General features: G+C 40.9%; 1 protein-coding gene across 2 annotated transcripts in view; it reads right to left on the reverse strand.

Annotated features, from left to right (window-relative positions):
* The window catches only part of FBXL4 (F-box and leucine rich repeat protein 4), a 47,092-nt gene extending 25,485 nt beyond the window's left edge, over positions 1 to 21,607 (reverse strand). The window contains exons 1-3 of one of the 2 annotated variants that reach the window (XM_063443586.1): positions 21,458 to 21,607; positions 18,788 to 19,383; positions 10,718 to 11,063 (exon numbers count right to left, since the gene is read on the reverse strand). In XM_063443586.1, the coding sequence (XP_063299656.1) occupies positions 10,718 to 11,063; positions 18,788 to 19,299 (858 nt within the window). In that variant the 5' untranslated portion in view covers positions 19,300 to 19,383; positions 21,458 to 21,607. Of the gene's footprint in view, positions 1 to 10,717; positions 11,064 to 18,787; positions 19,427 to 21,457 lie in introns of both variants that reach the window. The other variant, XM_063443587.1, reaches the window with a different exon arrangement.
* Positions 21,608 to 22,149: the final 542 nt, after the last annotated feature.

The raw sequence follows: 22,149 nt of genomic DNA on the forward strand, positions 1-22,149 counted from the left end.
TCTACTGTTCACGGGTGAACATTCTTAGTTACCATCCTTTATCATGGGAGTTTCTCAAGGTCATATAGAAGACAGTGCTTCTATAGTGCGAGTTCTCCAATATCCTCACATGAGCACAGTTTAGTCAGTCATTTTGTAAAGTCCACCTGTGCGAATCAAAGAGTCATCTGTAATCATAAGGAATAAATACTAAAACTGCTGGATGGTCCTGAAAACCAGTTCGAGGAAAAAACAACAAAAGTGCATTAAGACAGAATAGACAGGTTTACTGTGTAACCAGACCAGCAGATTAATCTCCCTTCATAAACAGTTACCGTTTGTAAGTATTATCTGTTGCATTTGTTGCTTTGGTGATACAGTCTGAAGAATCTAGTATGTCACGGCTAAAACATGTAACATGAGTATAATGGAAGACTCAAATCTCCCATAACAACTCTCTCTCCTTAAATTGACACCAATGTTTATCCATCACTACACTATGAATGACAACATTATCAACTATATGTAGCCAAAATGAAGCTTGTGTTACAGCACATGTAATAGCGTCCTTCACATAATGAGTGGCTTCCGTACCCATGCATATCGTTTTGCTTTGGAATCTAAACTTAATGGATATGTTGTCAAGAGATAGTTGGAATTGTTCCAATTTTACAGTCTCAAACTTCACATTGAAAAAACACATGCTCACGATAGGGTCATATGCCTATGAAGATTTTAGTAGCCTCTCGTATTTTAACCGTAAGCCAGACATCTACAAAATGTTGTATTACACACAAACACACAATATATTTATTTGCTCCCTATATAGAACAAACACCAAGGTAAAACAGAATGATATGGTCAGTGGAAAACTTAAGAAACTACGCTTGGGGAAATGTCCCCATTGCACCTAGCTCTCCTTTATTTAGTTACTGACAAACACCACACTCAACTGTAACCAAAGGTAGCACTAAGATGTCCCATATATAAGAACCAATGCTTAGTAAATATTACCCCAAAATAATTGAATTAAATTATGCATTTTTTCATTGCAGTTTAAGTAAAACAGCATTCAAAACATGCAGATATCTCATCTGCAGCCTTTCTGTGGCTGTCCAATCAACTCAATGAGGTGTTTAAAAAAGCAACTGCTATGGGTAATTGCCTGCCGCCGTTGAGCTAAACAATCAGGCAGTAACAGCCTCGGGATAGAACAAAGTTAATTCATAAAAGTGACAATTTCTGTTGAAATCTGAACTTTTCGTGTCGGCACACTGGACTAGGAAGCACCTCTAGTGGCAGTCTGAGTAACTACTGTGTGAGCACATAAATACAGCAGGGGAAAAAAAGTATTTGATCCCCTGCTGATTTTTAACGTTTGTCCACTGACAAAGAAATGATCAGTCTATAATTTTAATGGTAAGTGTATTTTAATTTACAAATTGATTTGCATGTCATAGAGCGAAATAAGTATTTGACCTTCGACTTAGTACTTGGTGGCAAAACCTGGAAAAACCCTTGTTGGCAATCACAGAGGTCAAACGTTTCTTGTAGTTGGCAACCAGATTTGCACACATCTCAGGAGGGATTTGTCTCACTCCTCTTTGCAGATCTTCTCCAAGTCATTAAGGTTTCGAGGCTGAGGTTTGGCAATTTGAATCTTCAGCTCCCTCCACAGATTTTCTATGGGATTAAGGTCTGGAGACTGGCTAGGACACTCCAAGACCTTAATGTGCTTCTTCTTGAGCTACTCTTTTGTTTCCTTGGCTGTGTGTTTTGGGTCATTGTCATGCTGGAATACCCATCCACGACCCATTTTCAATGTCCTGGCTGAGGGAAGGAGGTTCTCACCCAAGATTTGGCCCCACCCATCGTCCCTTTGATGCGGTACAGTTGTCCTGTCACCTTAGCATTAAAACACCCCCAAAGCATAATGTTTCCACCTCGGTGGGGATGGTGTTCTTGGGGTCATAGGCAGCATTCCTCCTCCCCCAAACATGGCAAGTTGAGTTAATGCCAAAGAGCTCAATTTTGATCTCATCTGACCACCAGAACACTTTCACCCAGTTCTCCTTTGCATCATTCAGATGTTCATTGGCAAACTTCAGACAGGCAGTGCAAGGCTTTCGTGAGCCTGGCAGGGCACTGCAGGATTTCAGTCCTTCACGGCGTAGTGTGTTACCAATTGTTTTCTTGGTGACTATGGTTCCAGCTGCCTTGAGATCATTAACAAGATCCTCCCGTGTAGTTCTGGGCCGATTCCTCACAGTTCTCATGATCATTGAAACTCCACAAAGAGACCAAGAGAGACTGACAGTTATTTTGTGTTTCTTCCATTTGCGAATAATCACACCAACTATTGTCACCTTCTCAGCAAGCTTCTTGGTGATGGTCTTGTAGCCCATTCCAGCCTTGTGTAGGTCTACAATCTTGTCCCTTTGAAAAAAGTATGGCACTGCACTCACTCCCATCAGTCAGAGTCAGGGTGCTTTCTGTGACCGGAACCAAACAACAGATTCCCAGGATCAATGCAATAAAATAAAGGGGGTCCAGGCACTCCTTGGTTCAATACAGGCACTTTATTGGAACCACAGCAACGTTTCGACCGTGAGGTCTTTGTCAAGCTTGGTCGAAACGTTGCTGTGTCACGGTCGAAACGTTGCTGTGGTTCCAATAAAATATTTTATTACAATCTTGTCCCTGACATCCTTGGACAGCTCTTTGGTCTTGGCCATGGTGGAGAGTTTGGAATCTGATTGATTGCTTCTGTGGACAGGTGTCTTTAATACAGGTAATGAGTTTAGATTAGGAGCAATCCCTTTAAAAGAGTGCTTCTAATCTCAGCTTGTTACCTGTAAAAAAAGAGACCTGGGAGCTGATTGATAGGGGATCAAATACTTATTTCACTCATTGACATGTAAATACATTTATAACTTTTTTGACATGCATTTTTCTGGATTTTATTTTGTTATTCTGTCTCTCACTGTTAAAATACACCTGTAGGGGACGGAGCCTAACACCGCACCGGAGCAGACGCCATTACCCGGAGCTCCGAGAAAAAACACAGCAATCCGCCGACATCGGGACCACAAAGCGACACCCGTGGTCTCAATCGACACCGCAGCACACGGGCAGACTCACCGGCTAGGCTGATGCCATTTTTTGTGACACCCGGAGTGAAAACCCGAAAACGCAGCGTTAATGCCTACCGCACGGGCGGACAGCACGGAGACCGAGTGGAGTGGGACTGGCCGTGGCACTTACCTCCCACAGCAGACCAACAGATCAGCCAGCATACCGCAGGTGAGATGGGACGGAAAACTCCAAAACCGACCCCAGTCGCCACTAAATCAGGGAAGGACATTGGCCAATTGCTTCGAACGCCCAGGGTGATACAAGCGCCCACTCCCTGTGAGGCCTCACCTGCACCCTCGGACGAGGAATATATCCATGACAGTCCCCCACCAGGCCCCTATAGACCAGAACCCTCACTAGCACCAGAGGACAGCACTCCAGCCACGAAAGGGGACATTCAGAATATGCTGTCAGGCCTCCAAAGCAATCTTAAACAAATGTGGGAAGCAGATTTAGCAGCGCTCACCACACAAGTGCAAGCAGTGACAGCACGCACTCAAGCAACAGAAGGGGACATAACAGACCTAAAACACAGTATACACACAATGGACAACAAGATTCGACAACTGCACACTGCCCAAGAAAATCTCTCCAACCAAGTCCATTTACTGGACGACAGGAGCCGACGTAAAAATATAAAAATCAGAGGGGTACTAGAGACCGTACCGCTAGAGGAACTGCCCCACTACATCAGACGCCTGGTGTCAGAGGTATTGCCAACAAGACAGGCTAAATCTTTTATATTTGATGGGGTATACACAATTTCCAAATCACCGCAGGCCCCTAGCGCAGCCCCAAGGGACATTATACTCAGATGTCAAACAATGTCAGACAAGCTCGGGCTGCTGGCGGCACTTCGGGGGAAGACCCCATTGGAATTTGAGTCTTGCCGACTCATTTTTCCAGGACTTAAGTAGGTCCACACTGCTGTGGCGCAGGGACATGCAATCGGTAACCAAACCACTTCACGCAGCTGGAATACCCTACAAATGGGCAACCCCCAGAACCTTATGGGTGACTGTCAATGGAGAACAACACAAGGCTATGACACCCCAAGACGGTCACGCTATACTGGGCATACTGGGACTCTCAAGTCAAGGCGACGCGACAGCTCCACATCCTCGCCCTCCACCGAAGTCAGCGGACAAAGAGACAGTCTTTCGATCCAGAGCAACAGGAACTCCACAGACATGAACTGTGCCACCTCCTCAGCTTCGCCTGTGCGACCCACTGGTCTAATTCAGACCATACAGAACTGTTTTCTCTCCTAATTTTGTTTCACACGTTTATTTTCAATTTCACTATGCTCTAGAAACTGCCGTAGGCGGAGAAAACACCCTTACAGGGTTGACCCTAACTGCTCCGGTGAACCCACCCCTGGGACATGGGGACAGGCACACAAAGAGCCACCAATAGATAACCCACTCCATGCCGCGACTAACGCTATAGCGACTTAGCGGCATGTACCTCTAGGCTCCACGCTACAAAGGGTTGAAATAGATGTACTTTTTCAAAATCGACAAACAGCGCTAACACATAGCCCTAGTAATTCACGAGGACACACACCGACCCTAACGCCATCACTCGTTATGACATTTCAGCATGTACTGTTATGCTCTCTGTTATGTTTATATGTTATATCTTTCGTTTCAGGACGTGCCACACACACAGAGTAGCCTCTCATCCTAACCAGCCCTCACCCTAAACAGCATACTTACACTCCCTATTATACTGTAAAGCAGACGACACTAGGCCACTTCATTACGACCTGGTCTCTCCTGCACACACATACAAGCTATAGAAACGGTACACAGAACAGTACCAGGAATCAAGTTGACTCATATGTTATGCTGTATCTTGAATCTATTATCAACCAAAATGTGCCATTTTTACCCACGCTACACCACTGCTATATCTTGATGTATATGAAAGAGTATGTGTTAGTTGTTGTGGCAACGCAGACTCTGTTGTAATTTTGTGCACGACAAAAAAAAAAAAAAAAAAAAAACACCTGTAATTAAAATTATAGACTGGTCATTTTCTTTGTCAGTTGGCAAACATTCAAAATCAGCAAGGGGTCAAATACTTTTTCCCCTCACTGTACCTCTGCTGATGTCAGTATAGACATCAGCAGAGGGAAGCCCTTGATAGGTGGGTTCATAGGTAGGATTAGGAATATAATTAGTCGATAGATTATGGGTTGGAATAAAGTTGGATTATGGGTAAAATTTGGGTTGGATTAGGAGCAGGATTAGGGGAAAAGGTATACATGTGGGTTATTATTGTATTTGCATAGCAAAAGTAGCAGAATACAAATAAGTGGTGTGTGACACACATGGTGTGTGAATTTCCCCAACATAAAACGTGTGAAAAAATAAACAAACAAAAAAATTTACTAATTTGACCTAGGTTTGTGTCATAGATGGGATAAACTTTCTAAAACATGTACTTATGATGGGATGTACTTTCTACAAATATATACTTCTTTATCGTGGTTTTGGATTCAGTGACTATTAGTTGTAATCTCAGCATGCCAATTTTTCTAAGTTTTAGCTTTAAAACCGTAATTCGCTCTTTGCAGTGTTTATTTTATAACTTGTAAAAATTAATTGAAATCTAGATATATTATTATCTAGATATATTAGGCAGTTTAACAATCAGTACTAATTAGTGAATCTATTTTGAGTTGGTTCTCTTTACTTGTACTTGGTGTGTAGAAATTATTGCATGTAAACATAAGGGGGGGGGGGGGGGACAGCCATTTTATTTTTTCTTAACCATTTTTTAAACATTTAAACATTAGCTATTGTTTGCAAATAAGCATATGCCTACCCAGGTGTTAAATATTCCTAATGGGTGGTGCTTTTAAGAGTTATATAAAGGTTGTGGTAATTAGCTTGGCTTATATAGCTTGGTTGCTACATCTAAGTGATGCTTCAAAGTGTATGATTAGAGATATTCTGGAGATAAACTGGAGGTATACAGGAAGACAAAAAAAAAATAAGATTTGTTTTATTTAAATTATTCACCTCATTAAAATGGCAGACTTAGTTCAGTGTAATAGTTCTTATGCATTTGCTTCACGTTCCACTTTTTGGAGATTTGGATGCTGTCGAATCTGTACACAGTTCTCTAAATTGCGGCAGGAGATTGTATTTTGAAGTCTGAGATTTGTAAATTATCTGGTAAACAAACTCAGGCTGGAACTGCTGCAAAGCCACTGCCGCAGAAACGTACTAGGAATGGCAGATGGATTACTGTAGGATCTGGTAGACTTAGAGTTGTGGATAAAAGGCATATAGTCTTTCAGAGTGTAATGGTGTTATGGAGACAGGCTCAGTCACCAAGTGTAGTGGTGTTGTGGAGACAGGCTCAGGAACCAAGTGTAGTGGAAAAGAGGGTGGGCCTTAGCTCAGCACATGGGGGTGGAGATGGGAAGGGGGCAACTAACGTAAATGGTTATTGCAGCACTAAGTGCAATAAGGACACAGCACCCAGACCACTTCAATGAGCTGAAAAGGTCTAGGTGCCTACAGTGTCTCTTTCATGAAGAGCAGGAAAAGGCAGAAATGTTAAATAACTATTTTTCTCAGTATATATTAAATAAGGAATCTATTGCAAGAGATATGTACATGATTGCTGCAAAAAAAACTTGCAGAAAAATTGTGATTAGATGACTTAAAGGACCACTATAGGCACCCAGACCACTTCAGCTCAATGAAGTGGTATGGGTGCCAGGTCCCCCTAGTTTTAACCCTCCAGCAGAAACTGCTATGTTTACATTGAGGGTTAATCCAGACTCTAGTGGCTGTCCCCCTGACAGCCACTAGAGGCCGCTTCCGCGATCCTCAATGCAAAAATCACATTGAACTAACGCTGGACATCCATAGGAAAGCACTGAGTAATGCTTTCCTATGTGTGGATTGAATGCGCACGTGGCTCTGGCAGCACATGCGGATTTGGAGCTGACGCCGGCAGGGGGAGGAGAGGTCACCAGCGCCGAGGGAGCCCGACGCTGGATTAAGGTAAGTGGCTGAAGGGGTTTTTACCCGTTAAGCCCAGCACGAAGGGGGATCCGAGAGAGGGGGGAACCTAATAACTCTATAGTGCCAGGAAAACGACTGTTTTCCTGGCACCATAGTGTTCCTTTAAGACAAGGTGGTATAGCAAAAAGAAAGTTAATGCAAACAAAGACCCAAGGCTTCACAGTATTCACCCACAAGTACTTAAAGAGGCACTGCACATGTCAAACTAACATAACATAATTCTAAGAAGTAAGTACAGATTTGAGAGTGTTGCAGTGGATGTGATCTGCTTGGATTTTGTCAAGACATTTTATACTTTTCTACACAATAGGCAACTGTTTAATTAAAAGAAATTGGTCTAGATGAAAATTCTTGTTCTTGGGTAGAACATTGACTTGAAGACAGAGTATAGAGAGTTGTTATTAATGGTAAATTTTCAAGCTGGACAAAAGTGGTGTCCCTCAGGGTTTTCTTCTGGGACTGCTTCTATTTAACATATACTTTTTTTTGTTTTTTAAATAATATAGGTATATAGATTTTGAAATAGGCATTGAACGTCATGTTTCAGTGTTTGCACATGACACGAAACTCTAAAGCAGAGGTAGGCAACCTACGGCACTAGTGCCATGCACGGCACTCGAGGTGTCTTTGCACGGCACTCAAGGCTGCTAGAGACAATTAGGCTCTGGCCTATCAAGAGTCCCAGTAAAACTTCAGATATCTGCTAATCCGAAAAGGTGGTGAAGGACAATCCTCAATTTATGCATTGCAGCACGTAGAGGAAGTGACCTCGCAGTTGCTGTTGCAGCTCCTGTCCTTGACATGTACCTGGCCGGTCTGGTCCCCACTGGAACCCAGGGAAGCCACCCAGACTGCCAGATATACACAGAAATGCAGAATCCTGCATTCCTGTGTAATCCCTCATACAAATAGTACGGACAGCCCACACACAAACATACACATAATCTGCACAAACGCAACACCACTAACAATCTACATACATGCACACAACCCCACATGCAGTCTCTCACATGCAATACCTCAAACAGCCCCCACACATTCTACCAAACACAAAATGTGACATATCCATTCACACAATTCCACAAGCAGCCCCCATACACAACTCACATGTGTCATATGTGTCATACACAATACCATAAACTACTCATGAACATATACAATATAATAGCTAATATACGCAGGGCCGTCTTTAACGTGGGGCAAACTGGGCAGCTGCACCGTGAGCCCCGCTGGCCTCAACTATTTCTAACCCCCGGCCGGTAATCCGCACACTAAGGAGGCCCACCGGGTGGCCCGTGCACAAAGGGCCACACGGTGGGCTTCTGTCAGCAGGGTCCCGGTGGCGCACTGAGGCGCTTTAACAGCGCGAGCGGGCCCCTTGCTTGTTGGCAACAGGCTGGGAGGAAGTGACGGCCGTGCATCACTTCCTCCCACAAAGAGAGGAGCGTGCGGGAAAGAAGAGTAGGCAGAGTGGTGGGGGGCTGGCTGAGAGAGCCAGACCCCAACTCCTTCAGCCACCAGCAGGAAAGGTAGGAAACTGGAGGGTGGGTTTAAAAGTGTAATTTTTGTGTGTGTGTCAGTATATCTGTATGTGTGTATGCCTGTGTCAGTATGTCTGTCAGTGTGTGTGTTAGTATGTCTGTGTGTGTCGGTATATCTGTGTGTGTCAGTATGTCAGTGTGTGTGTGTGTCAGCATGTCTGTGTCAGTATGTCTGTCTGTGTGTGTGTCAGTATATCTGTGTGTCAGTATATCTGTATGTGTCAGTATGTTTGTGTGTCAGTATATCTGTGTGTGTGTCAGCATGTCTGTGTGTGTGTGTGTTAGTATGTCTGTGTGTGTGTGTCAGTAAATCTGTGTCAGTATATCTGTGTGTGTGTGTGTGTCAGTATGTCAGTATATCTGTATGTGTGTTTCAGTGTGTATATATCTCTGTGTGCGTGTATATGTGCATACATCTCAGCATTCACACACTAACACTACACACAAATACACCCCTACATTCAAATTTCAACACTACGTACAAACACATGTCTGTGTTACACACCAAAATTATATGTAAATACACCCCTGCATTCAAAAACCAACACTACACAAATACATGCTTGCAGTCACGCCAACACCACATACAAACATATTCCATACAAAAACCTGTTTACATTCAAACACACAAAAACCGCTTAGTGCTAAGACCTGGAAACATGGGTAAATGGTAGAGCCCCAGCTGTCAATGCATTACTGGAGTTGCACGACAGATGGGGATCTACCTTTTAATCACTCGTGCAAAAGGGAGGCCCAAAAAAATTCTTGCACCGCTCTACTTTAGGTCCGCCACTGCGGGTGACAGGGTCCAGGGGGCCCCAAACAAATGCTTTGCCCAGGGTCCAGTCAATATTAAAGACGGCACTGCATATACGCACAAATACAATGATACAAAGCAATTACAGTAAAAATAACACAAGCAGGATACGGCAGCATACACACCTCATTTTAAAAAAAATAGGACCGGCACGCTACGGGACATCACAATCCGACATCGGCACAGTGCTGCTAAAAGGTTGCCTACCCCTGCTCTAAAGTAATACAAAGCATATTACTTTGTTGCAGAGGGAATTAGATAGATTAGGGGACTGAGCATTCAAATGGCAGATAAAATGTAAGGTAGAGAAATGCAAAGTTATGTACTTTGTGGATGAATAATGCTAAACAAAACACTGTAAACTGCAGTGAAATAGGGATAACACATGAGAAGGATATGGGAATTGTGATAGACAACAATATGCAATGTCAATCAGCAGTTGCCATGGCCAGTAAGGTATTGTCATGTAAGAAAAGGGGCATTATTTCTTCGGATGATAATATAATTTAGCTTCTTTATAAACGAATAGTAAGAACACACCTTGTATATGCTGTGAAATGTGGGGCACCTGTTCTAAAGAAGGATATTACAACAGTAGAAAAAGTGCAGAGGCAGGCTACAAAATAAATAAAAGGAATCAAACATTTTAGTTATGAGAAAGGTTAACAAATTTAAATCTGCTTCGTTTGGAAAACCTGCACCTCAGATGGGATGATAGCATTATACAAACATCGGGGCCAATACAAACCAAAACATTTTTTTTTACAGTAAGAACAGTAAAGATGTGGAATTTTCTGCCTGAAGAGGTGGTTTCATTAGAGGCTGTACTAATGTTTAAACAGCAACTGGATGAATAGTTGCAAGAACATAATATTCTGGGATATAATTTTTAGTATGTTGGGTAATAGCTTCTAGGTACAAGGAATGTTCTGAATGCTGTACTGGGTCAAGAAGGATTTTTTCCTAGTTTGTTACAAAATTGGAATGTGCTTCAAACTGTTTTTTTCTTTGCATTATTTTGGATCAACAGCAAAAACAGATATGAGGAATGCTTAACTTCATGGAAGCATATCTCTTTTCAGTCTATGTATAAATGACATATTACATATTTTTAGATTTAACAGTAATAAGATCATGCATTACAAATGTTTAATGATATTTCACCTTCCAAACCGAAACAAGTCAATATGTATGCTTACCTCGTAAGGCAGTTTGTCAAAATAGCCATTATCTGTCCATTCTCTAAGACTGGTGCTACTGAACTGATTAGTAAGGCAGTCAAGGCCACAGCTATCTTTATCCTCATATTCGTCCTCATCTGAATCGCTCATATCAACAGTGGTTGTTTTAATACAATGCATTGGTTTCTCTTTGACACCATGCAATTCCACTGCATCCAGTTCAGTGTAGTAGTCCAAAAGAGAACTATTTGTCTCCAGACGGAGAAGGTTCGTTGGAAAATTGATTTCTTTAATGCATGGTTTGAACTGACGAGCCTGAGGGGAATTTACCCTTGTGGGTTCTGCAGACCAAATGGTTTCCCATCTATAGAAGACATATAGAAAGCATCATCCATTCAGTACAGATAATTATTTACAGTGCCCACTCCAACCCCTTATTTACTAAACTACAGGTCTAGTTTACAAAGCTCTTCAAATTTTAAAGCAAATTACAAAGCTCTTCAAATTTCAATACAAATTATAGCCACATATATTTTTGTATGTGGTTGCAAATCTACCTACTAAAGGAACACTCTGGGAACCATAAAAACTTCAAATGAAATTGTTATGGTGCCAGGAGGTCTCTGGCGCTGGTTTACCTTGAGATAAGTTTCTTTTTCAAGCCATTTTGATGAATGGGGAATCACTGATTGGCTGAGAGCGCCAGCTGACTGCTCTCAGCTAATCAACAGCGTTGCTGCCCGATTCTGCAAGAGCCTTTTACCAATTTTGTAAAAACTAAATGACAAAGAGGCAGGGAGATTCAGACTATGTGGTTAAATCATTTGAGAACAGTTTAATCCCTTAAGGTGAGAAAGTGCTAGCAAACACCTGGAACCATAACAACTTTGGGCTTGAGAGAAGGGGAAGCTACTGTGCCAGGAAAACAAGTTTGTTTTCCTGGCACTATGGTTTCCCTTTAAAGTCCTAAAGTCTGCAAGAGATTACAAATTTATATATATATATATATATATATATATATATAAATAATTCAACCAAAGCTCCATTTAAAGGGACACTATAGTCACCAGAACAACTATAGCTTACTAAATTGGTTCTGGGGAGTGGAATCATTACCTTCAGACTTTTTGCTGTAAACACTGTCTTTTCAGAGAAAATGCAGTGTTTACATTACAGCCTAGTGATAACTTCACTGGCCATTTCTTAGATGGCTGTTAGAAATCCTTCACGGGTCATTGATGCCTAAAATGCATCACAGCATATCAGTATCTCCTACCTCTGCATGCAGACACAGAACTTTCCTCATAGAGATTCATTGATTCAATTCATCTCTATGAGGTGATGCAGATTGGCCAGGGCTGTGTTTGAATCATGCTGGCTCTGCCCCTGTTCTGCCTCTTTCTCAGTCTCAGCCAATCCCATGGGGAAGCATTGTGATTGGAACAGGCTACCACTTCTAATGATGTCAGCAGACTGCTTGTTTTTCTGAGTCTAACAGCATGCAGAGTTAAAGCTTCAAGCTTGAATACAATAAGATTTTGCTATATTTATGGAGGCATAAGGGGCCCAGGGGGGTAGATGGTGGTGTTAACACTACAGGGTCAGGAATACATGTTTGTGTTCCTGATCCTATAGTGATCCTTTAAGGGAAGCTGTCTCCAACTTCATGGTAGCATGGTGAGGACCCAACGTCTTTAATACAATGTGTAGGACAGTCTGCCTGCATTCTTCATGATGGCACTTACATTTCAGCAGTTGACCTATAACAGTTTTGGATAGTGACAGCCTTGAACTTCAGCAGAGTGCACATTGATTTCAGGAAATAAATACAGGTTTTACTGTCCCTTTAGTGACAAAAACTATTCTGACCAAGTACTAAGAATGGTCTCTGTCAAGTAATCAGAGTGAATTTCTAACTTTATGTCAAAGCAGCAAAACTGAAAATATAACAGATAGCAATATTCTTTCAATTTGGACTAAAGTGTGAAATTCACTTTGAATTCCAAACAGTTTAGTAAAATAGATACCTTTATAGTTGAAACACTAGCAAAATTATTTCAAGGAGATCTGCCAATTTTGAGAGTCTTTATTTTTTCAAAGGCCCCCAAAACTGATACAATGTGGGTCCAATGACTGCTGGGTGCAGGGGCCTATGTTTTACTCACCTCAGGCAATTTGTCACGGCTGACGCCATGTTGACGCTGCTGTTGTCAGGTTCCCGTGGACGGCTGCGAGGGTAGGCTGCAGTCCGCTCGCGGCACTCACCCTCCAGCCGTCCGCGGTCCCCTTCCTGGAGTGCGCTCGGCGGGCGGCATCCTCCCAGCCACGGATGCCGCCCGCGTCTTCCTCTGCGTCCCCCAGCGGCAGCATGCATGACGCTGCACGCTGGGAGACCGCCCATTTTGAGAAACGCCGGGGTCAGCCACCTGACCCGGCGTTAAAGGCACAGTGCCTCAATCACAGTGGGAAGTCTAGATATCTCCCACGTGTGATTGTTAATTCTGATTGGAAATTATCCAATCAGAATTAACCTATGGATTTAAATACTTACCTTTCCTGTTCCTCTCTGCCCGTTTGTGGTCTTTGTTTGCTAGTATTGCTACTGAACTTGTGTTTCTGGTTACGTACTCTCTGGCTTGTTTATCTGACTTTGTGACTTTCTCCTACCCTTTGACCTCGGCTTGTTTCTCGTTATTCTGTCTTCTGGTTCCTCGGCTTGTCTCCTGACTATTCTTTGTGTGCTTAGCCCGGCCACTCTAAGGTCTGGTACTGCACCTTTTCTGTGTGTGTGTTAGCGTGTTTGGTTCCCGGAATCGTGACAGCTGTCCTTTTCGGCCATGTCAGTGTTGTACTCTTGCACATGTGCGAAAGTAAAATACTGAGGACTACAGAAGATCCCAAGAGACTGTGAGATTCTCCTTAGATAGAGTCTGAATCCCACAGCGGTTATTTGTGACGGCTGCTGGGATTTCACGAATGTTGACCACGAAGCACCGCTTTTTGTCAAACTCTGGCTCTACATAAAACAAAGTAGTGCCTACTTTATCTTATGGTATATTTAGATTGTGTTGGAATTTCAATTAGATTACAGAGAATAGATCTGGATCTGGATATGGAATACTGAAGAGTGACAGATTGGCTTTAATAAACCATGAAATAAAAAAAGTAATCTACAAATTGCAAACGTTATACTAGGGTTACACAACCTCAGGTCTGGAGGTCAAATCTGGCCAGCAAATGCAAGACACTGGCCCGTAGCATACAATATTATACGTAGTAATAACAGAGCACGTGCGCCTGCCTTCAAAGGAAATTTCATCACCACAGTCAGCCAAGGGAAACGCATCAACTCAGGTCCCGTTAAGTCAGAAAGTTCTCTTCCTCAACTTTACTGCTTGAAGCGGTGTGTCAAGGATGAGAGGCAGGAACATGAAATGGCCTTACATCCCCAGCTACGCAGAGCCGCACAAGTGAGCACTAGCCTGGCACAGAAAGTAAACAACAGGAATGCTGTAAAATGGAGGACTGTGGGAAAGTGTGAAAAGGACAAAAGCACAGGGAAAATGAGTAATGGGTAGGGATTCAAGGCAGGGTGTGAAAAGGTGAGACAAAAGGGAAGGGAGGGTGTTACAAACTGCCCTTTTCACATGAGTTTGCCACAAGCTCCTGGAGGAGCCTGCTTGCCAGCCTCCTGCCCACAGACTATGGACCCTGTGAAATATAATGTTAAAGTCTCCGTTCGTACAATTGGGATTATATGGTTCAGTTACCGAACAACCGCACAAACCAGAGACCACCCTGGAGCTTGTTAACACCTATTAACAACTTAGAACGTTTCTCACCGCAGTGTTCTAATTGTTCGTCTAGGTGGCCACAATTCCTATGTACAACTACGAGGTGGCAGCCATCTTGTTCACATAAACGCAGGCAGCAGTGTTTGGGCATGAATCTCATGGAACTAAAATCGGACACAGAAACTCTTGAACACAGCTGGACTTCCATCATCGCCTGCTTTCGGTTCTATACAACTTAGAAGGGCACTGTTCGATGAAATTGTTCATCTGGATGAGGGGAACAAGCTCCAGGGTAAGACTATTGATTCTGTTCTGTAGTTTGTTCGTTTTCAAAACTACCGAACTAGACCGTCCGCAAGCCCTGATTCTCTGAAACTGTTTTGGGCATGGGACCATGCCTGAGGTCGGTCAAATAAATGACTTCCAGGAAATTCCTGAACTGATCTGGGTGATTTTTGGATATGTTGGTCATCCAGATCAGGGCTATCAGGGGATGTAACCTTTAGGGTGTTTTTGTGTATTTTGAGGTACTTTTGGGATGTTTGTAAAAATGTGAGTTTTGTGTTTGGAGATAATTGAGTTTACTATAGTGTTTGACTCAATTATTTCCAAGGCATAGGGGAGGGATTGTATAATTAGAGAACAGAATTTCTGTCATCTGGTCCCCTCTCTAATATGGTTGTGCACCCCTACGTTACACCAATAAACGTTGAATGAAACCGCAGCTGACCCTACTGTGCTATTTTGACTTAAAGGGACACTATAATCACCAAAACAACTTTAGCTTAATTAAGCAGTTTTGGTGTATAGATCATGCTGTGCAGTATCACTGCTCAATTCTCTGCCATTTAGGAGTTAAATCAATTTATATAGTCCTAGTTACACATCCCTGTGTGTGATTTGCACAACTCTCCTAAACCCTTCAGGACCGGACTGTTTTGGCCATGTTGTACGTTAAGGACCAGAGCTGTTTTAACACTTTTGTAGTGTTTTTGTTTAGCTGTAATTTTCCTCTCTCTCATTTACTGTTCCCATACAAGTTATATATGACACAAATGATGGTATTATATATATATATATATATATATATATATATATATATATATATATATATATATTTATTATCCCATACCATCATTTGTGTCATGTCATAATTTACTTTAAAAATATATATATAAGATATGGTGAAATTTTAAAAAAACAAAAACATGCTTTTTTACTTTTACTTATCTACAAAAGCTAATTAAAAAAACTGCTAAATAGATGAAAAATGTTATCCTGAGTTTAAAAACACCCGTGTTCATGTGTTTTGCTTTTTTTGCAAGTTATAGGGCAATAAGTACAAGTAGGAAATTTCTGTTTCAAAATATATATTTTTAAAATGTATCAATAGTGACATTGTAACACTTATCTGTCAAATCTCTGAATCACACTTCACATGTACATATTTTTTTTTAAAGTAGACAATCCAGGGTTTTCAATATGGGGTATGTCCAGCCTTTTTTAGTAGCCATTTAGTCACAAACACTGGCCAAAGTTAGCATTTATATTTGTTTGTGTGTGAAAATTGCAAAAAACGAAATTGAACGCTAATTTTGGCCAGTGTTTGTGACTAAGTGGCTACTAAAAAAGACTGAACATACCCCATTTGCGGTACCTTGGGTTGTCTTCTTTTGCAAATGGTATGCCATCATGGGGGTAATTCTCATTCATAGGCTACCATACGCTCTCAAAGGCAACATAACCAACCTGGCAATTTTCAATGTAAAAATATTTACATATTATTTTCAAAAACACTATAAAACCTGTACATTGGGACTACTGGAAATACTCAGGAAACTTTGCTGAACACAAATATTAGTGTTTCAAAACAGTAAAAGGTCCTCAAATCAACAGCACGTGGAGAGACAAAACAATATAAAAACAGCCAGGTGCAAACCATATAAGCACTCCCTCTAGTGCTTTAAATATTCAAATGTATATAGGATATAGAATGCACACCATAACAATCTCAAAAAAATATTTAAATTTTATTATGTACAAAAAAGTACCAGAATGTAAACATATAAGAAAAAATATAAACAAAGTAACAGAAGTAAAGGCAGATACAATAAAATAATAGTAATAAATTACCACAAAAATCCTTACAAGCCTCAGACAGAAACACGAGTCACCAAACCCCCCCCTACAGTAAAAGGTATCACAACAATTATATCTTCAGTGAAAGTGCCATTTGTGTATGGAAAATGGAAAAAAAAGTCACTTTCACTCAATATCATCGATGTACAGGTTTTAGGGTGTCATAGAAAGTTACAGGGTTAAATACAGTGCTAGCAAATTAAATTCTTTGGACTTTCGGCATGGGTTGTCAGGCAGGTCCCTCAAATTGCAATCAATAAAGTTACTTAATTATGTAAAAATATTACATAAATACGCACATAGAATTTAAATATATATATGCATATTTATATATTTGAAGTCTACGTGTACATTTATGAAATCATTTATGTAATTTTGTATATAGATATATATTTTGTAATATTTTGATTTATTTATATATACATAGATGTATATATAATTCCATTCTAAGTGTATTTTGAGATAGATGGATAGAGATTATATATATCTCTCTCTATCTCAAAATACAGGTAGAATAAAATTTCAAATTATATATATATATATATATATATATATATATATATATAATTTTTTAAATTTGTATTTTATAATTATATATATATATATAAAAAATTATAAGTGTTTTTATATTTATATGTATATATTAATAAAAAATACACTTAGTATGACATATATATATGATATATAGACATATTATATAGATATATATTAAATAATTATATTTTTATTAACATAAAAAAAAAATTTTTTTACACATGCAGGGAGACTGCCTGGCAGATAATTGGACACCTATTGTGGCCATGTGACTGCTCTGTTGAGCGACCACATGGCCGCGGGTTCCTATTTCGTCAAGGGGAGACTGCCTGGACAGTCTCCCCACACCGGGAGCAACGCAGATTGCCGCCCGGGGGTATGACGGTGATCGGGTAAGTACAGAATACCGTTATGACGGTTTAGGAATGTCACCTGTCCTCAAGCAGATTTTTCCAATGACGGTCCTGAACCGTCAACGGTCGTGAAGGGGTTAAACACTTTAAGTGAAGTGAGAGCTAATGTTTACACTTCATTTATTGCAAATTCTATTTAATAATAATTTAGAACTTTTCTCCTGCTCTGCTAATAGCTTGCTAAACCTTGCAAGAGCCTTCTGTGTGTGATTAAAGTTCAATTTCCAGAGCAGGAAATAAAATTAAGAACAAGTAAGTTAACATCTGTTTGAATATGAAACCATGTTGTTTTCATGCAGGCTGTGTCAGTGGCAGCCAGGGGAGTGGCAGTGAGACTTCAGGAGCATGATCTATACACCAAAAGTGTATCATTCAGCTAAACTTGTTTTGGTGACTATATTGTCCCTTTACATTTGAAATCCCCTAGTGAATGTCTAACAATAATGGTTTAGTGAATAACCCTGTGTGAATTTGTTTAAAAATCATAATTTTACAAGTAGTCAGAAAATGTAAGTACTTTAAAACGGATGTATTAATCTTACACACGTAAAGCCTACCAAGAGAGAAGGCAAGCTCCTGTGTACACACATTTCAAAACATGCTATTTTAAACATATTATGGTTCCATACAGAGCAGGAAGTTTGACACCACAAAGTAGGGAGTGAGGCACCAAATACGGAGCAGATAATATTACACTTTTGCTTGCAATTAAATGCAGAATGAATGTGACACCAAAGCTCGGGTGGTTACAAGTATCACAGACCAATATAATGGAATTCTGAATAAATAGGACTACTGTAGGCATTTACTGAAGGTTGTAAAGGGAAGTTACGTGCAGCTGGACAAACCACTTATTTTACTTACAAGTTTATTCCCTAAAGTGAGAATTCAAAGTGAATTTCAAATTTAAGGCCAGAGTAGCTGAACTGAAAGCATAGATGACTTAGAAAATGCTTCTAGTTCAACTAGTTTGATCTTAAATTTAAATCCGATAGTTTCCCTTCTCTACATTTTGCATGCAAAGACCCACCTGCCAAGCACAAGGGATCCCATTTTCAAGTTACTAATGACATTTAAAGTACATGAGAAAACATATTTGCAATTGTCAACTCAACAGATATGAGGCTTCGGAATAACAGGCAGTACTGTGTAACATAAGCATTAGTGGGAACAGTCAGCATTCTTCCAGGAAAGGGTTAACAACGTACCTTACTTCTGCAGGAGTGCTTTGTGAATACGGATTTGCAGAACAAGCCATAATTTTTACTACAGATCCAGGATGGTAGGTCTCTAAGACATGAACTGCAGTTGGATAAACGGGTTCTTCAAATGCAAGCTCAACATAGTCTTGACTGAAAAAGCTGGGCGATGTCCTCTTGAATGGTGTTGGTGCACTGGGACATTGATGCCACCATTTTCCATAAGTTCTAAACACAGCGGTCTGGGTGAAATCACCAGAACTGGGATACACATTGGGAGAGCCTGCTAAATTCCACATAGTGTAAGACATGCTGTTTTCACTTCCGTAGTGAGAACTAAAATCAAGTACTTCTTTGGCATATTGTACAGCTTTAGTGGACATTGGTAAAGCATGGATGTTTGTTTTAATGGCTCTGCGACTGTTGATCACTTCGCCTCTACTAGCCAGCCTGGCCCGGCGCCGTTGACAAATATAATAAAACATACTTAAGACCGTGAGCATCGGAAACCAAGGCGGCATGAAGCTTGAATACACTAGGCAGCCAAATGCTTTGGTGTTGTTTGTAAAGTGTGGTAATTGATAGCTGACCTAGTAAGCACATCCCTGCAGTGGAACAAGTGAAAAACAATGACCCATTTTATTTTCTCTGAAATGTAAAACAAACAAAAAAACTTCAAACTTTATTTAACACAAAAAGCATTCATGACAATCAATGAAGACATTAAATAATGTATAACGAGAACAGGAAGAATGTGTACAGGTTCATTAGTCTTAAAATGTGCAGGCAAATACTTTAAGATCGTGATAAATATCTGATAATGGAAAAAAGCATTTCACTAGAGGACAAAAAAAATATGATCTAAATATTCAGGTTCCTAATTGTTCATAAACTGATGTACAGCTATAGAACACCACATATTGCCAAATATATATTAAACTCAAATGTAAGTTATCGCTAAACCACAATGATCAGTCTAGTTATGAGTTATCAAAGGATCACCAAGTCAACCAAACTAATTCGTCTCAATTAAGTGGTCTGGGTGCAGATCATCTTATTTTTTAATGCTGCAATGTAAAACTGCAGTTTTTACATTGGGGGAGGAGGTAGACACACATAGGGGCTCTTCATATACAAGATGACATCACGAGAGGCAGAGCGGGCAGCAGCACCAAAGAAATCTTGCTGCTGTTGAAAAGGTACGTAATACCTGTTTTTTTAATTATTTTTATTGCAGTTTGGGAGGGGGACATATGGACTATGAGCCAACAGCATTAGAAACACAGGTTTGTATTCCTAAGACTATAGTGTTCCTTTAATTGCTGCTTTCCTTTAATAAGGCTCTGTAGCTAATTGGAATAAAATGTAACACCAAAATGTTGTATATAATGGTGTTCTCCTGACCCTGAATAAATCTTACTATTTGCACTACTCTGTGAAGCCTTTGGAATTTGATTTTGGATACTTCTAAGGGACTGCGGTCCCTTTCCTTTGTGCTCTCGGTGTGGTAGCAGACTCTATTGGGTTTCCTATCTTTGGAATAAGGAATGTGAAGTTCTGGCTAAGAAATGTTGGCGGTAATATTTATTTAGCACATAAAAATGATATTTCTTCAAGAGAGCAAACAAACAGTTTAGAATATGCCTAATATTTTTAACTAAACAATATAAGTCTGCATGTATATAATGACAGAATAAAGAATATCCTCTAATGCAGTCCATGAGTGCACACTACACAATGACCGGCAGCAGGGGAGAGCTCTATTTACCCTTCCCTGCTTATGGTAGACCCTGGAGAAGAAGTCAGACGATTTTAAAACTTATCTACTTACAATTTGGCAACATCAGGGCACTTCTGACATCATAACCACTACAGGGTGATGTAGTGATAATGGTACCATTAAAATTTATAATACACTTTCCAGTCCACAATTAATTAGCACTTTACGCCACATCCCTAATCACAATATGTAAATATTTTTTAAATTATTTCCCAAATAACCACGCAAGAATAAAGTCTACATGATAGGCGGTAAGGTCTAGGTGCTAAAGCAGCGCTTGCCAACATAACTCTAGCTACTAGGGCACTTTAACAACCTTAATTCTTTGGCAACACGTCAACATGCTGTTTGAAGAGCTCAGCCACAGCTGGACAGTTATTTATTGCCTCTCCTGACACAAAACTATCCAAAAACCCAATTGTGGATTGTGTAAATTATAGGTTAGCAGGAAATGAGCTAAAAGGGGTTACTGGAGTTCACTTGGTAAACATCACCGTATTAGTACTTTTTACTGCCCTAGATCTGCAGGACCACAAACTCTCAGGTTTTTATTATTACTTTTATTTTATTTTTTAGACCCAGGTTGACTCACCTGTACTAAACCCACCAATGATAGCCTAAACCACAGCTGCTGTCTATTTACACTTCCCATGACTCGCAGCCAGCCCATTGTGTGGAACGTTAGCACACAGCAGGTGTAAAAAGAGTCCTTAAAGCCATCAGTGACCTGGCCCCTGGGGGCCCCTGGTGGTGTGTGAGGACCAGGAGAGCCCCCATGGTGGCCAGGCAGTGGCTGATGTTTATCACAGTGCCAGCTGGGGGCTGTCAGGTCATGTTGGCAGTCAGTGAGGGGGTGCAGGGCTGCTCCCCCCATGGGACACACAGGGCAGGATACTCACTCCGCTGCTCGCGAGCCCCATGTGGCTCTTTGCTGCGTACCTAGCGGCTCTTCCCTTGTAGCTCAGAACCCCTGTCGGTCCACACGCTGACTGAGCATGCGCAGCAGCAGCCGCCGCCGCCGCCACCCGGTAGCAGAGCGCGCATGCGCCAGAGAGCGACCGCTGAAAGCCCAGTGCGCATGCTACAGCCTTTATCCTGAGCGCACACAGTAAACCGTCACTGGATGCAGTACGCATGCGTGGCTTAGTGACAGGCGTGGGGCTTGCTTAGAGTAACAATACCATGCTTCCCCCACCAGTAACACACCACTAAAATATTTCTCCTTCACAATAGAAATTCTATCTGTATATATATTCGAATATATTAAGATCTATCTGTATGTATTTGTATTTATTACAAACAAATGTGTGTCTGCATATATTAAGATCTATCCGTAAGTATTGATATAGAAATTTATAACGGATAAATACTCCCACAGATAACCACAGGCTCCTAATTAGATATAGGAGCGCGCAGGAGAATCGATAATAAAACCACAGATACTTCGTTGTAGTCCAAAATCATCGTTGTAGTCCAAAATCATCTTCTCAATCTTTAAAAGACCATTATAGGCACCCAGACCACTTCAGCTTAATGAAGTGGTCTGGGTGCCAGGTCCAGCTAGGTTTAACCCTTTCTTCTATAAACATAG

The sequence above is a fragment of the Pelobates fuscus genome, chromosome 2, assembly GCF_036172605.1.
Source record: "Pelobates fuscus isolate aPelFus1 chromosome 2, aPelFus1.pri, whole genome shotgun sequence".
NCBI lineage: Eukaryota > Metazoa > Chordata > Amphibia > Anura > Pelobatidae > Pelobates > Pelobates fuscus.